The sequence below is a fragment of the Melitaea cinxia genome, chromosome 29 (genome assembly GCF_905220565.1).
Source record: "Melitaea cinxia chromosome 29, ilMelCinx1.1, whole genome shotgun sequence".
Lineage (NCBI taxonomy): Eukaryota > Metazoa > Arthropoda > Insecta > Lepidoptera > Nymphalidae > Melitaea > Melitaea cinxia.
The window spans coordinates 593,337-611,197 of record NC_059422.1 but is presented as its reverse complement, the minus strand read 5'-3'; the positions used below and the strand labels follow the sequence as shown (position 1 = coordinate 611,197).

General features: G+C 41.7%; 1 protein-coding gene across 1 annotated transcript in view; it reads left to right on the top strand.

Annotated features, from left to right (window-relative positions):
- Nucleotides 1-17,861, top strand: part of LOC123667685 (neogenin) — a 52,749-nt gene that overhangs the window by 12,954 nt on the left and 21,934 nt on the right. Inside the window, exons 9-18 of the mRNA XM_045601526.1 lie at nucleotides 1,055-1,170; nucleotides 1,854-2,232; nucleotides 2,845-2,968; nucleotides 3,969-4,136; nucleotides 6,092-6,289; nucleotides 7,368-7,571; nucleotides 8,938-9,058; nucleotides 9,667-9,825; nucleotides 11,634-11,839; nucleotides 12,418-12,483. Of these exons, the coding sequence (XP_045457482.1) occupies nucleotides 1,055-1,170; nucleotides 1,854-2,232; nucleotides 2,845-2,968; nucleotides 3,969-4,136; nucleotides 6,092-6,289; nucleotides 7,368-7,571; nucleotides 8,938-9,058; nucleotides 9,667-9,825; nucleotides 11,634-11,839; nucleotides 12,418-12,483 (1,741 nt within the window). The remainder of the gene's footprint in view (nucleotides 1-1,054; nucleotides 1,171-1,853; nucleotides 2,233-2,844; nucleotides 2,969-3,968; nucleotides 4,137-6,091; nucleotides 6,290-7,367; nucleotides 7,572-8,937; nucleotides 9,059-9,666; nucleotides 9,826-11,633; nucleotides 11,840-12,417; nucleotides 12,484-17,861) is intronic.

The window sequence follows — 17,861 nt, the reverse complement described above, 5'->3', positions numbered from 1 at the left end:
ACCTGGCTCAAGGACGGCGAGCCGCTGACGCCCAACGACCACGACATCGCGCTGGTGGACGGGTGAGTGGAGCGAGCGTGCTTGTAGGTGACGTCACGCTGCGCTGCGAGGCGCCCGCCGTCACCTGGCTCAAGGACGGCGAGCCGCTGACGCCCAACGACCACGACATCGCGCTGGTGGACGGGTGAGTGGAGCGAGCGTGCTTGTAGGTGACGTCACGCTGCGCTGCGAGGCGCCCGCCGTCACCTGGCTCAAGGACGGCGAGCCGCTGACGCCCAACGACCACGACATCGCGCTGGTGGACGGGTGAGTGGAGCGAGCGTGCTTGTAGGTGACGTCACGCTGCGCTGCGAGGCGCCCGCCGTCACCTGGCTCAAGGACGGCGAGCCGCTGACGCCCAACGACCACGACATCGCGCTGGTGGACGGGTGAGAGGAGCGAGCGTGCTTGTAGGTGACGTCACGCTGCGCTGCGAGGCGCCCGCCGTCACCTGGCTCAAGGACGGCGAGCCGCTGACGCCCAACGACCACGACATCGCGCTGGTGGACGGGTGAGTGGAGCGAGCGTGCTTGTAGGTGACGTCACGCTGCGCTGCGAGGCGCCCGCCGTCACCTGGCTCAAGGACGGCGAGCCGCTGACGCCCAACGACCACGACATCGCGCTGGTGGACGGGTGAGTGGAGCGAGCGTGCTTGTAGGTGACGTCACGCTGCGCTGCGAGGCGCCCGCCGTCACCTGGCTCAAGGACGGCGAGCCGCTGACGCCCAACGACCACGACATCGCGCTGGTGGACGGGTGAGTGGAGCGAGCGTGCTTGTAGGTGACGTCACGCTGCGCTCATCAATCATCAATTATACTGTTACGTACATCAAACTTTATTTTTCCTTGGTGATAGCGTCAAAATAGTAGAACGAAAAATGAGCCGATTTGGAAATAATAAATTCGTCGAACAAAACGCAAAATATTCTCATTCAAAATGGCCGTTTCGATCGCACAGCACAGCACATATCACCTAATAGCATAACAGATGGTGATTATTTTTTATCATTCGACAGTACATCGCTCCGAATCCGCGGCGTGCTAGATGTGGACGCGGGTGTATTCCAGTGTGCAGCCTCCTCACCTGCAGGCAGCGCCACTGCACCACTACGACTTCTGGTATCACCGCATGGTGAGTGACTACGTCGGCAAACAAGCGTACGACCCATCTTACGATAAGCAATCATCGTAGCCTATAGACGCCTGCAACACCAGAAGCATCGCAAGCGCGTTGCCGACCCTATCCTCGACCCTGTCTAGAAGCTCTACCATACTAACCAATAGGAACACGACACTACTTGGGAAGAGTAATTAACTGTATATTGTCTATTCTCTTAATATAATATATATCGGCACCTGCGCTGTCGTACGCAATTAGCAAGGAATTTATAAACAACAGATGCACCGATCACGCCACCTAGCACATCGTTCGATAATCACCTACCCTCACTAATTCTATTACTCGAGTCATTCTAACGTGTATAATAAATGCATCGCACGGTGATTCCATCGAATGCTAAGAAGTTCGTCTCCCCCTCGTTAACTTTTATCTTGTGTTACCTTACATTGCAATCAACCAGTGTGACCTCCTCTTTCCTACATATACATATGTGTATTTTTTGTCAATTTAGGTCGATAATATTGTTTTTATTTCTTTTCATTGTTTTCTGCTTTATTATATTTATTTACAAGCCATTTTATTTTTATAGTTTGTTTATAATTTTTTCAAGCGTTTTGTTTTCAATTTGTTCTTGTAATTTTATAATTTTGTTCAATTTTCTTTATATTAATTTTATTTTTCATTCTTCCTTACAGATAAACCTCTCCCAAAATTGACCAATTCCACCCAAGACATTTTCAACACCCTCATTTCCGGTGACTTCGACCGAACCCTAGACCCAACTCCCGAAGACCTAGACTTTCTAGGCGAGACCTCCTCCGCTTACACACCCGAACCCGTATACGACGATTATAGTGAAAACGCTCTTGATAATGACTATTCCATACATGCTGCTGAAGAACTGGATTCCGAGGAGTTCAAGACCGGTAATGCTAGCGTCATATCTCCGCCGCGAGACTTGAAAGCTGTGATTGTCAAACATAGGTTCGTGACGCTAACTTGGGAAGAACCCGAGCATAAGTTGGAGGAAGTTACGGGATACGCTATACTTTACAAAGTCAAAGGGAGCGAGCGGTGAGTTTAAGTTATTTTTGTAAAAAGTCATTAAAATTGTGTCCAAGTAAAGTTAAGATGATTTTTGAGTTTGGCGTCGTGAAAAAGATTACGAAAAAGCTTTTATCTATATGTATATATAATGTATGTATATTTCTTGTTCGTGTGTTTGTCACTAAACTCCTCCTAAACTTCTGAACCGATTTGGTTATAATTTTGTACATATATTTATGGATTCATGGCTGGTTTGAAAATAAAATCGGGTCCGGTATGTGGCGCTGCTGCATGGTATGTCAGCAATCAAAATTGGTAGCTGTATCTCGGGCAGGACAACGTCTGCTGGGTCCGCTAGTATTACTAGGATAATTTCGTAATATTTTGTAGTTATTTTATATCTGTGGCCTAATAAGCGTATTGTATTCAATATTTTGATAAATCTAGCTATATTTCATTAAAATAACAACAAATATGGTTAGACTAAGATAGCCTTTATGGATTAGGTGTGGTAGGATTTTCGGAAGAACTCAAAAAAAATCAATGTACTTTAGATGTAATATCTATCAGGGGAAGTTATTATTTACAATAATTTCCGACAAATTTGCACAATTTTACCAAAATTTCTTATATTTTCAGTGAGCGCCTCGCTCGTGGTGAAGCCCGTCGCCACGAAATGAATGTGGCGTCACTGCAGCCGAATACCACTTACCAGTTCAAGGCGCTAGCGCTCACCGAACACGCAATATCCCCTCCTACTGAGGTTAGTTAAGAATACAACTGGGTTTTGTCTAGTCTTTTATTGGCTTCAAGCATCTTTAAGTGTAAACATATTCATTATGATATCGATTTTGTTCTGTTAGTCATGTGTTGCTTACTGCTGTAGTAAAAAGTGTTCAGTATTTTCCGGGCTTAGCATATAGCCTATTGTAGTAATATACTTTGCTATATTATCTTTTATTTTTTTATCTAATGCTTACGCGAATTTCACTCATTATAATGAAACAACTTTTTCGGATTTTATCGCGGTTTATCAAGTTTTTTACATGCCCGACGATTAGGATACTTTACAGCAACCATGTTCATGGAAGGAGTCGCCCCATTACCATCAAAAAGTCATGTTTCATTATAGTCATTACACTTTTCTTTGTTTAATTTCATAATTTAACTTATACTCCGTTATTATACCTCATCTATTTCTCTCTATGTAACTTCAATGTCATCTTGAGATGTGAGCGTTGGTAAAGTTTTAACTCTCCTGCTTACATTTTAAACGGAATTTAAGTTTATTTCATTCCTAAATTATTTTTGAACATTATGAAGAATATAGGATCCATGTGATACCCCTGTAGAACACCAGAAGGTACATTATATTTGATGACACGTGTTGAATCTGTCCATGTCTCTGGTTACTGCCTCATTTCAAAGACCTAGGTCAGCCAGTGACATAGTGAGCTTAACTCGCACCCAGGGACATTATACCTTTTTAGCCAAATTCGAAAACTATAATACGTCAAGCAATTATTTGTTTTGCGGACCATTTTGAGTCCCTTTGTGATTGGCGCCCGGGGCATGATGCCCCCTTGATCTCCTCCCCGCCCTCGCTACGCCACTGACGTCTACGTCTCTTGGATATAAGTTTGATAAAAATAATAGAGTTCGCTTGGCAATTCCTTTAATCTATTGATGGTAAATATTTCATTAAACTCTGTAAAGTGTGACCTAAAAATAATATCAACAAATATCTTAAAACTTCACACTAGATGATCGAAGCCACGACCCCTCCGGAGGAGCTGTCATACGGGCCCCCTCTCAACGTACGCGTAGAGCCGGCAGGGGCCCACGCCTTAAGAGTCAGTTGGGACGAGCCCGAGCCCCTACCGGGCTCTGCGCGCACTCCACCTGCTAGATACGCCATCTATTACACCGAGGTGAGTGTTTTCTTTTTACATGATTAGGTAAAAAATGTCTATTTGGGTAGAAAAAAAAAATTGTATACTTGTCCGTAAAAAGGCTTTCGTTTATCTCGTGTTGCATTTGTTAGAGTACAGCGAAAATAACTCTGAAATCATCCTTTTAAACTTTAGTGGCGCAAACAGATTTTATTTTACGGTTCAATGAAAAATATAAGTATATAATAAAAATAAAATATCATAAAAATATGCCCAAAAGAGTGTTTGAATATCATCATAATTTTAGCTTATCGCAGTCGACTGCTAGATATAGGCCTTCAATGGCGGGAACTCATATGTGTTGCCCATAGTCACCGCGCTGGGCAGGCGGGTTGGTGACCGCAGGGCTGGCTTTGTCGCACCGAAGACGTTGCTTATTATATCTCGTCATCGGTCGGCTTTAACAGTTCCAAGGTGGTAGTGGAACTGTGTTATCCCTTAGTCGCCTCTTACGGCACCCACGGGAAGAGAGGGGGTGGCTACATTATTTACTGCTTTAAACATACAGCTGAAAACTTTGAATATCGTAGGGTAACACCCATTGTTATAAAAATAAAAATAGGTAAAAAAACTTTTTAAGTTAAACGGTTTTATGTTAAACATACATTGCAATGTTTAAGATAAATGTACTAAAAACCAAAAAATAATAAAATAGATACAGTCGTGGGAATTATAAACATATGCATAGACTAGACTAAAATAAAACCGTGGGGCACGTCAATTGTCTACAAATTATCGACTTAATGTGCGATAAAAGAATCGTTTAATTCGTCGTTAAAATAGGCAGATGGCCCGCAGACGGTGAGGAAATTACTTACTATTTTCTTGCTCATGGAAATTCCAATAGTTATACACTCCATGTAAATAAAAGAGATGTTTCAACTTGTAGACAATTGACGTGCCCCACGGTTTTATTTTAGTCTAGCCTATGCATATGTTTATAATTCCCACGACTGTATCTATTTTATTATTTTTTGGTTTTTAGTACATTTATCTTAAACATTGCAATGTATGTTTAACATAAAACCGTTTAACTTAAAAAGTTTTTTTACCTATTTTTATTTTCTACTTTTTAGTTTTTATTTCGCATTCTGTTTAATTCATTTAGTGCTTCATTATTGCAAGGCCCATCTTAAATATTGAGGTTGTATAGTGCACTGTATTCTTCTTGTCAAGCCCTTTTATTTGATACCCATATTGGTGGGATTGATAAAAAATTGTTATCAGACATTTGGTAGCGGCGGCCAGCTTAGATTTCAATTTTGCATAGTAAATTGTATTCTACTTGTTGAGACCTTTCATTTGATACCCATGTTGATGGGATTGATAAAACCTAAGTTATCCGCCATTTTGTAGAGGCCGCCATCTTGGATTTTAATTTTATATAGTACATTGATTATACTGGTTGAGCACTTTCATTTGATACCCATATTGATGGGATCGATAAAACCTACGTTAGCCGCCATTTTGTAGCGGCCGCCATCTTGTATTTCAATTTTTTATAGTATATTGTATTCTGCTTGTTGAGCCCTTTCATTTGATACCCATATTGATGGGATTAATAAAACATAAATTATCCGCCATTTTGTAACGGCGGCCATCTTGAATTTATAATAATAATGAATAAACATAATTGTATTGTCACCAAAATCCAAAGTGTATACAAAATTTCAGATTAATCGGTTGACAGGAAGAGGGTGAAATTTGAATTACTAAATTTGACCCAAGAATAAATAATAAATAAAAAATAAAACAAACGGGGTGAGCTAAATAAAACCGTTGAATAAAAACGAGTGTGCTTTAGACTTTCTATCTTCACTAACTCCTCAATTCCGTTCGCCTCGTCCGACCACACTTTTCGTAACGCTCTCGTCACGCACACTCGCTCACTGACCAAGTCGAGCGTAAAGAGGTTTAACTCCCATGGGCGGCAGGTGGAGAGCGGGCGCGAGCAGACGGCGTGGGCGGAGCGGCCGCCCGCCGTGCTGGGCGGGCTGCGCGCCGCGGCCGCCTACCGCGTGCGCGTGTGCGCGGTGGGCGGCGCGCCCTCCGCCGAGCTGCGCGCGCGCACCGCCCACGACGCGCCCGCCGCGCCGCCCGCTAACGTCACCGCCACGCCACTTTCCGACACGGTGAGTTGTGCTCCAACGCAGTGTTTTTTTTTTTATAAAGAGAGGAGGTAAATCTTCAAAAGACACCTTTTGGCTGTTGTTAGTAGGTAGTGTAGGATTTTTACCCACTAAAACCCTCCTCACTTGCTTTAGTAACCAACACCCCGGAACCGCGTTAGCATTACTTCGAGGTGTTTGGTACTCCACCCTGCCGGTTTTATAACGGCATGTCCCCCGATTCCTATTTCTCCTCTTTTTTCTTCTCCTGCAAAACCACTCTCACATACTCCGACATTCTTTGCCAATTGTCACTCGTCGCCATCATCCATGGAATGACTACTTCTGCCCTATCAGGCATTTCCTACGCAGTGTACTCACACAGCTCCAACGCAGTGTACTTTAGTGTTCTAGTGTTATGGTGTTGTTTTGTTACGTTCTGCCTATTTATGTACGTAACTTAACGAATTTTAAACTTACAGATGGACTTCTATTATGCTCATTTAGAAAGTTTCTAGGCCATAAAATATTACATCATAAGTACGCTTGATAAATTCCGAGACTTAATTTTAACTTACAAATTTAGATAAAATAAAAATCACCTACACGTTTGTACGGATTATCGCACATTGAGCAGTATGATTGTCTTGCAAATTAGTAATCTCTTTAATTTAGCTGATTTATTACGAAATTGTTATTTGACTGATGCAGATTTCTAATGAAATTGATATTTGTTTGCTACCAATGACGTCGAATGACGTCTGTACTTCAGTCTATATATACTCAAAATAATCTTAATAAACTTAGTGTTAGATCGACATTCATTGGGTTTGGTTTCCCTCATACCTTCCCTCACAAGTCATCTCTCACTCAACCATAGACTGTACCATACATTTTTTTGGTCCTTCGAGGATTCATACAGAAAATACCTTGTTGTTTGACAAGATTCATAGAGTGTTAGATTGACTTTCATTGGGTTTGGTTTCCCTCATATGTCATCTCTCACTCAACCATAGACTACCATACAATTATTTTATTACACAAAATTTGTATATCAGTAAGCTTGTACGGAAAATGAAACTGTCCACAACCCTCCCCCCAGTCGCTCCTGGTCCGCTGGGAGGCGCCCCCGCCGCGCACCCACCGCGGGCCGCTCACGGGCTACAAGCTCCGCTACCGCGCCCTCCCCGCGGGGGTGGGGGCGGGGGCGGGGGCGGGCGCCAAGAAGAGGGCGGACTCCCTCACCACTCCCGCCGACACCAGGCGCGCTGAGCTGCACGGACTCGAACCTGCCACTACTTACCAGGTGAGGGTTGATGGCATTTTAGCTACTTTGTATATGTTTCTGATCCTCCACAATCGGATTCTCGGTCTATTAGAGACCATTGAGTGCAAATTTTCGTGTTTGTATTGTGTGTATTTCTGGTCCTTCGAAGCCGGATATCGGGGGCCATTAAGTATACACTTCCTATTTCTTATTTATTTATAATTTTAATGTTACGATGCGCTCGCGCAACGGGAACAGCAGTAGCTTGTGGCTATTATGCTGGCAGACCCGGGTTGTATTGTTCATTCAAATATGTGCCGTGTTCTGGACGTTTTTACTTATGTATTGTGTTTGTTTCCGGTCCATCGAAGCCAAATAGGTCCTAGTGGTAGGATTTCTATTCAGGGGGGGGGGTATTAGGTAGAGATAGTAGAGGTTCTGATTCTAAGTGTTAAATGTCTGTTTATAGCTTAAGTATGATTGTTTTTTGTTTTTTTTTAGAAATAACACATACACACACGATCGTCTGTTCCTCTAGTAAGCAACTCAATGCTTGTGTTATAGGTAACTGCTGAGTGAAATAGCGTTCTTTTTTATATATATTCTTTTTTATTCTTTTATATAATATATACATAGAAAGAATACACACACACACACATATATATATATATATATTTATACGCTCAGACTCAAGCGGGAATCGGACCCGTTACCCGCAGAATAGAAAGTAGGGCCACTGCAAATTGCGCCAACGAGCTAGGCCAAAATGGATGGATGGATGGATTTATGATTAGCCCGTTGGCGAAGTTTGTAGTGACCCTGCTTTCTGTTCCGAGGGTTGTGGGTTCGATTCCCACCCCGAGTCTGGGTGTAATATAAATATTTATTTATATATGTATTATTTATAAGTATGTTTATCGAAAAAAAATATATATGTAGCTATATACCAATCGACTGTTACCTATAACACAAGCATTAAGTTGCTTACTTTAGGAACAGACGACCGTGTGTGTATTGTGTAAATATTTATTTATTTATTTATTATTGAATTGTGCTGTGTGGCTACGGCACCAAAGAATATAGCCACCCCCTCTCTTCCCGTGGGTGTCGTAAGAGGCGACTAAGGGATAACAAGGTTTCACTACCATCTTGAAACTTAAGAAGCCGACCGATGGCGGGATAGCTATCTAACCGCTGGCTTTGAAACACACAGGCCGAAGACGGGCAGCAGCGACTTAGGTGCGACAAAGCCAGCCCTGCGGTCACCAACCCGCCTTCCCTGACTATGGGCAACACACATGAGTTCACGCATTTTTGGCGCGAACTTGTGGAGGCCTATGTCCAGCAGTGGACTGCAATAAGCTGGAATGATGATGATGATGATTGAAATTGGTTTGGTGTGCAGATCCGCGTGTGCGCCATGAACGCGAACGGCTCGGGCCCCTTCAGTGAATGGGCGGCGGCGGCCACGCTGGGCCGGCGCCGGGTCGACAGCGCCGTGCCCGACCGGCCCCCACCACTCACCAGTCCGTACCTTCTCTACCACCTTTTTTATATATCACTAGGTCGGCAAACAAGCGTACGGCTCACCTGATGGTATGCGATTACCGTAGCTTATAGACGCCTGCAACACCAGAAGCATCGCAAGCACGTTGCCGACCCAATCCCCAATCCCCCCAGGAGCTCTGGTCACCTTACTCACCAACAGGAACACAATACTGCTTGAAAACAGTATTATTTAGCTGTGGTCTTCTGTAAGGTCGAGGTACTACCCCAGTCGGGCTGCTCCATATTTTGAGCAGGGAATTCCTGCTGTGCCCTACCTCAGTTAAAAATCTTTATCTTAGCTTCGCTATTGTTGATCTGATTCAAGCTGGTCATTTGCTTTTGCTATTTCCTGTTTTGTTTATTACTTTATAAATCTTGACCGATTTCATTGACGACCGCTCTAGTGTAATGGTGCGTGTACCGTGTCGGCGGCAAATAAACACCGGTGGTCACGGGTTCGATTCCCGCTTCGAGAGAACATTTTTGTTTATACAAATATTTATTTCTGGTCTGGTTGTTGATTATTCACTGTATACTTGATTATAAATTATTCTGTAACTTCCCCTAACTTATCTGTGGTCTTCAGCCCGTGCTGGTCGCGATTGGATCTCAGTGTGGTGGGGGGGTAGTGAGGGGGGTGGAGCTCTAGTGCGTGGCTACTGGCTGGGCTGGGGGCTGGGTGTGCCCGATGAACATTCGAAAGAACTACCCGCTCACGCCCACTCGCATGTTATACGGGGACTCGGTGAGGACTATTGTTTGTTTTCATTACTAACTCATTAAGAGCCATTTCACAATTTTACGCTCTGCAAGTTTAGGTAAATTTGGTCGCATCGCGCGAGTCGTACGAGCCGCGCGATCTTTGTGCTAGTACGTATAGTGTGACAACCAAAAGACCATCGTGATCATTTTCTGATGTATAATAAAAATTATAACTATGGTATAAAATGTTCTTTACATAATTAATTTGTTAAAAATTTCAAGTATGTTATATAACAACAGTCAATAAATTTAAAATAAAATTAAAAAAATCAATTTTATGAAACAATTTTTTTAAATTGATTTAGTTTTTTCAGTTTACGAATGAATCTAATATTTACGATATGAATAAAAAAGCATTTAATGACATCGACACCGACAAACATATTAATTAACAAATAACAAGACAAACAGATTGAAATCCCTTTTTGTATTGATAGTGTGAGAAAAGAAAATTAAATTATACATTTGTTTACAGAAATTATCATTATATTATTTTACAGTCATTTTCGTAATATGTTTATTTTATTTATATTTTATTATGAAAGTATCAAATGCGTTTTATCCGCTATAACAACAGGCGCTTGGCGCGTGTGAGCGAAAGAGACGGCTGCGCAGAATTTGGCGTGGACCTTACCTCTAAGAGCGCTAGCGCTCGACTGATTTACCGGGCTTGATGCGTGGCAATATATACTATATTTTTATTATTTAATATAAAATGTATTAAAAATAATAACATCGTTTAATTATTTTTTTTGTATTCCTTAATGATGTAAGTTTACTTTGATGAAGATAGTTCGTTAAAATTTCTTAGTTTTCTAAGAGAAATATCTCTTTTAAAATTGTACTTATTTGGAAAATATTCGTAACTTTAAATTTTTTTTTATCGTTTAATAGAGATACAAATGGAATAAAAATCTATGATAGTGGACAACAAAATTATATTCCACATATTATGATATTTTTTTAAAATGGTTTCAACGTAGAGGTTATTGAAAAGTAGGACTTCAAAGTATACATTGCGACCGTTTACCCAGGGAGGAGGCTGATGAAAAGGTTAATAATTTTATACACATAATATAAATCAAAATTCTGATCTGACTATGGACTACAACAAAGGTTGCTCTATTATATTTCAAGAATATAAATTAGATTATTGCATCCAACACTGAGATTAACGACGTCAAAATATTGCAATTTCGCGGATTGTTACCGATTTTTGTGAAATGGCTCTTAAATGTTATTTTGTTATCTGTAATAACTACATTCCTATATATTCTAGTTAACAAGTTCAAAAACGTGTTAAATAGTTTAGAAGGTCCTCTTTCAGGGTCCTTTTTTCGAAATTTCTTAAATATATTGTTTATAACAATAGCAATATTTTATGTGCCAATAAACCCTTAAAAGAAATTCTAGACGTTATTCCGAATCGAATGAGCTATCGCAGATAATTTTAGGAGCTTTATTCTATTAAACACGTTTTTGTACGTGTTGATTGGACTAATAATAGTTTTTACGTAGTTATGTCGTGACGGTATTGACATATTATTATTTAATATACTAATAATATAATATTATATAATATATTGTTTACTTACTATTATTCAACAAGTACAACTTTATAGTTTGATGGATGTCTTTTAAACGGAAATGTATTTTCAATTTTATGATTTCTTTTTTTTAGAATAATATAAAAAAATTATGAAAATAGTTTTTTTTTTCATTAAATTAAAGCTAAGCTAGTAACTCCTTAATCGATCATTAATCGATCTTTCTATTTCCCATTAAAATCAGAATCGAACTCAGAATACGTTATATCACTACGCGCGAGCAACGCCCTAGGATTAGGACCAGCGGTGTATGCCACCGTGCGGACAAAACCCTCTGAGCCAGATGAAGATGAGCCGGATGAGCCGGATGAGCCGGACGCGGACGAGCCGGACGATCCAGACGAAGAGGAGGATGAGACGCCGCCTCTTATACCACCCGTGGGAGTTAAGGTGGGAAGAACGTCAATTGAAATATTTAATAGATATTATTCTATATACTTAGGTACATTTATTAATAACTTAAATGCTAAATTATTAACTGTCATCAAATTTAAACCAGATATGAAATTGGACTGATGTTCTACAACACCAGATTCTGCCAACAGAACTAAAAAAAAAAAACGTTATTTTTTTTGTCCATCATCATGTAGTAGTAAAAATATCTAAAATACAAAACCTTTCATACATACATATTGTGAACCATAGTCATTTAATTTACTGCTATACGTAAGTGCAAAAAAGATTAATTCTAAATTAAGCTCACACAGACGTCACAGGCTGAATCAGACAAACATGTACATAAGAAGAAATTGGTATCCAAATATCAAACCTTGTGGTATCCCTTTTCGTAATATTGAGTTTATTTTGTAAAACGGAATATTTATATCACTTGTAATTATTTATGAAGTAGAAGAAAGGAAGAATTTTCAATAATAAATTAAATAATTTGTTTAAAAAGTTAAAAAGTTTGTGCTACAGATAATCAAAAGCCTTACACAAGTCTTTGAGTCAGAATTTTTTTATAACAGGTTATAATGCTAAGCGGGACGACTGCGGTCGTGTACTGGACAGATCCTACGTTGCCGAAAGGACAAGTAAGTTTCATTCAAAATTTACGTTAATTCCAATATTAATTTGTATTTGATACATAATAGATCCTTAATAAAATTAAAACTCAATAGAATTTTTAAGTACAATTTAATTTTGAGTCTTTACGTTACAAGGTGACAAGTTGCAAGAAGGAGGCCAAAAAAGGGTGTAAACAGCCCTGCGTGGCAACATTATTAATCAATCGTATATTATTTGGATAAGGGTTAGAGCTTAATCTGCCAGGCAATTAACTGTAAATTGCAAAAAAACTGTTGTATTAAATTCATTTACAAACAGACAGAATAATGGCCTCACATGCTCTCCACTTCGTGGTGAGAAACGTGCTAACAAGAAAAGGAAGGAAATTGAGAAATCTCTGGACTCCTGGGGATCCTACGAAGGCTTATTGAAAAGAAACTACGTTCATCCGGTTACAGCTTTAATGAGAGACTGCTTACAAAAGATTTATCTTACCCTCAAAAGACTAATTAAATAAATACATACTACCTACATCACACCTCCACACTTAAATTACTGCACACTTAAACTAAGGCATTTTCCAATATACAAATACTTACTTTTAAAAAACTATCTGTATCAAACTTATATCTAACTTATATCTAACTTATATCTAACTTATATCTAACTTATATCTATTACAACCACACTATCTACTTAAATACTATGACGCTATATTAAACATGATTAAGTATATCTAATTAATGATTTCGTGTTCTCAGATAACTAACCTAATCAAACTCAAACCCATATCTAACTGGCTTTTTACCAATACGGGTGGGACGCTTCATGGGACTCGCGGTAGGTGCGGTCGGTGATTTATTATTAATCAACGGCGAGTGTGACGCGCTCACGTTACGGGTTGGCGAATCCTTTGCTGGAGATGCATCAGTCACCAGCGGTGGTTCCTGACCTCCTACTTCACCACTACCCGTCCCCTCACTATTCCTAGGCGTCGCTACTGTCGGTGGCGGCTGTTGCTCGACGACATCCTCACTGGCCTCCTCGGGCGTTGCATTTGGGTATATTATACTAGAACGTCGACTTCTGCGCCTAATCTGATCGTTATGTCTCGTTAGAAGTCGACCGTCATCACTATTTACTACATACCTACGCGAACCTTCTTGGCTTATAACTGTTCCCTTTACCCATTTGTCCTGACTTCCGTAGTTTCTAGCCCACACCGCATCGCCCGCTGCGTGTTTTCGGAGCGGCTCAGCGCCAGAGCTCGTCATCTGCCGGCGCTGTGCCTTCTCCACCTGGTTTCGGCGCGCGTGATCTCCACGCAAGAGGTCTAAACGCGACCGCAACGGTCTGCGCTGCAACAGCATAGCAGGGCTTTCCCCGGTTGTGCTTTGAATACTATTTCTATAAGCTAGTAGATAAGTTTGTAATGCTGTGTCAATATCTACGTCATCACGGATGGCTTTCTTTATTGCTCGCTTGCATAGTTTGACTGCATTCTCTGCTGCCCCGTTTGAAGCCGGATGATACACTGGAGAAAACGACTGTTTAATACCATTTAAAGCTAAAAACTCCTTTAACTCTGTACTCGTAAACGGCGGGCCCTGGTCTGATACTACCTCTAATGGTAGGCCAAAACGCGCGAATAGCGACCGCATTACCTTAATTACAGCTGTAGCGTTGGTTTTATTCATTTCAAATATCTCGATCCACTTTGAGCTGGAATCAATAACTATAAAGAAAATTTTTCCCTGATACGGGCCTAAAAAATCTACATGTAATCTACTCCACGGCTGGGTTAAATATGGCCAACTGCGAGGTGCGGCGTGCGGCGGTGCGGTCGCTTCCATCGCACAAGTCTCGCACGCGCGGCACGTCGCTTCTATGTCTGCGTCTATATTGGGCCACCACACATAGCTACGAGCCATAGATTTCGTCTTCACTATACCCATATGACTAACATGTAATTGTTTTAAAATTGTGTTTCGTAATGACGTTGGTATTACAATTCGGTAGCCCCACATAATACAACCCCGTTCCATATATAGCTCATGTCGTCTATTAAAATACGGCTTCAACACATCGTCTACACACTGAGACGGCCACCCCGACTGTATATAAACCATCGCCCTGCTCAGCACCTGATCCCGAGCCGTTGCTACGCGCACGTCATCATTTGTCACTGGCAAAAAACTTTCCGCGAAATTTAAATAAGTATATTCGTTTACGGTTTTATTTTTATTTGTCTGTTGCGGCAGTCGTGACAGTGCATCGGCGCAGTTTTTGGCAGATGCAACATACTCTATATCGTACGAATAACCTGAAAGGATAATAGCCCATCTTTGTAACCTAGACGCCGCCATAACGGGTATACCTACTTTACTACCAAAAATGTATGTTAGAGGTTTATGGTCTGTCCTCAAAATAAATTTCCTACCGTACAAATACTGGTGAAATTTCTTGATACCGTATATAATGGCTAATGCTTCCCTGTCTATTTGTGCGTACGAACGTTCAGCCGAGTTAAGTGTCCGCGAAGCGTACGCAATGGGCCGCTCGCCCCCGGGCGTGATGTGTGAGATGACGGCGCCGATCCCCGCGGCGCTGGCGTCCGCCGTCAGCACCAGTGGCAGCTCCAGCGAGTAGTGCACCAGCACCTCACTCGAGCTCAGCGCCCGCTTCACACGCGAAAACGCCGCATCGCACGCTTCACTCCAATCGTATCTCGCACCGACACGCAACAAATTATACAGTGGTGTAAGGATTGAACTTACATTTTTTTATAAACTTTCCGTAATACATGACCATCCCAATGAAAGCCCTTAACTCTGATACGTTTCTTGGAATCGGAGTTCTAACAATAGCTTCTACTTTATCTTTAGACGTATGTACCCCTTCTTTACTTATGACATGCCCTAAATAATCAAGAGATTCCACAAAGAAAGAGCACTTTTCTTTTTTTACTTTCAGACCACTGGACTTCAGGCGTTCGAAAACTTTATGTAAATTATCTAAGTGTTGAGACGTGTCCCTCCCCGTTATTATAATGTCGTCTAAAAATACTCCCACGTGAGGCATATCTGCGAACAATTGCTCTAAACACCGTTGAAAAATCCCTGGGCTCGACGACAACCCATATACTAAACGTTTATACATAAAAAGCCCTTTATGAGTGTTAATTACCGCGTATTTCCTAGTATCATCCAGTTCCAGCTGAGCATACGCTTGTGACAAATCTATTTTACTAAATCTTTCACCCCCATGCAAGCGAGCCAAAAGATCTTCTACTTTAGGTAAAGGATAACGGTCGACCTCCAAAACCTTATTCAAAGTCAACTTAAAATCGGCGCAGATTCGAATTGTACCGTCTTTCTTCACAACGGGCACGATCGGTGTTGCCCAGTCCGAGTGGTCGACGGGGGTGAGGATGTCGTCGCGCACCAGCTGTTCGAGCGCGCGCTCCACCGGCTCCCGCAGCGCATACGCCAGCGGCCGCGCGCGCATGAACACCGGCCGCGCTCCCTCACGCACACGAATGCTCACTTGTCCTCCCGTGAACCGCCCCAGACCGTCCGCAAATACTTCACAATATCTGGAACTAAATTCCGAGAAGTTAAAACCGGTTTCACAATTATTATTATTAACTGTATTATACTGTAAATTTGACACTAATATGTTCAACTCCGCCATCCATTGTCTACCTAATAAAACTGTATTTCCATTTTCAATAATGTACAAATCCAATATCTTTTCTGTATTATTATATTTTACAACTGGCCTAATAACACCCACCGGGCACACTAGTTCACCCGTATAATACCTTAAAACTAACTTTGTGGGTTTAATTTGTAAGTTTGAAAACATTTTTTGATATAACTGGTAATTAATACAAGAGATTGCACTCCCCGTGTCACATTCCATTTTTAAGTCATAGCCTTGCACACATAAAGAAATCATAATAGGCTTACACTGTCCAATTGATAAGCGATTAATAGGTACTATTACCTCGTCACTGTCGCTATCCGCCGAGTAAGCGCCACTGATGCCGTCGCCGTCGCTTCTCAGTCTGTTTTCTTGCATATTATGCAAAGAATTATTTTTTATCAACTTCGGACACATCCTCTTTAAATGTCCCTCTTGAGTGCAAATTCGACATACGTATAGCTTAAATTTGCACGTATTTGAATTATGTTTGCCCCCGCAAACTCTGCACTCGTCATGGCCCGCTCCGCTTGTGGTACTTGGACCGCCGCCGCTAGCTTGCACTGACTCACGCGCCACGCGCGTGTTTCGCCTCGCCGGCCGGTTGCCGCCGCCGGTCGCTCCGCGCCGCTCGCTGCCGCCGCCGGTCACCCCGCGCCACCCGTCGCCGCCGCCGCTCTGTCGAAACTTGTGCACGGGTACGGTCGCGGTTTCTTGTGTGCTGCTGCCGTTCCTGCCCCTCGTACCATCCTCCACTAATGCTGCGTTCGTCTCTGCCGCCTCCATTGACAAGGCCAGCTTATACGCTTTGTCGATAGTGATGCTGTCGTCTTCGGTAAACAATTTCTGCCGTATGTCATCGTTTACCAAGCCGCACACGAATTGGTCTCTCATGTTTTCTTTTAAGCTGTCTGCCGTAAAAGAACAATCCTTGCTTAGTCTTTTTAGTTCCGAGAAGTATGTCGCGATATTTTCACCTGGTTTCTGGATCCGTTGCCGAAATTTAAACCTTTCAGCCAACATACTCGGCTTGGGGTTTAAGTGACCTTTCATTACTGCCACAAGCTCCGTATAAGTTTTTAAAGACGGTTTGTCCGGGCTACAAAGGTTAACCATCAACTCATACGCACTATTACCAATGACCGTAATTAAAGTTGCGACTTTCAACTCACTTTTTACATTATTGGCAATAAAATATTGATCTAAACGATCCACATATGTGTCCCAATTGTCCTTAGCCACGTCAAACGCACCGATCTTTCCAACCGCCATCTTTTGTGCTCACTGTTCGCAACGCTATAATAAACACCGCACAGTTCCGGCACTTTTACACATATTACAGTCAAACACTGAGTTTATTTAATGTGCACGCGTGATAATCGTTATAATCGTCGCCACTGAGAAATCTCTGGACTCCTGGGGATCCTACGAAGGCTTATTGAAAAGAAACTACGTTCATCCGGTTACAGCTTTAATGAGAGACTGCTTACAAAAGATTTATCTTACCCTCAAAAGACTAATTAAATAAATACATACTACCTACATCACAGAAATAATACAGAAATGTTTGCGATAACCGCTCTGGTGTAGTTGTGTGTGTAGGTGCCTAAAGCATCGGCTATTTGCGGATTCGATTCCCACTTGGGATGGATATTTGTATTTTTACAAATATTTGTTTCCGGTCTGGTTTTCTGTCTCT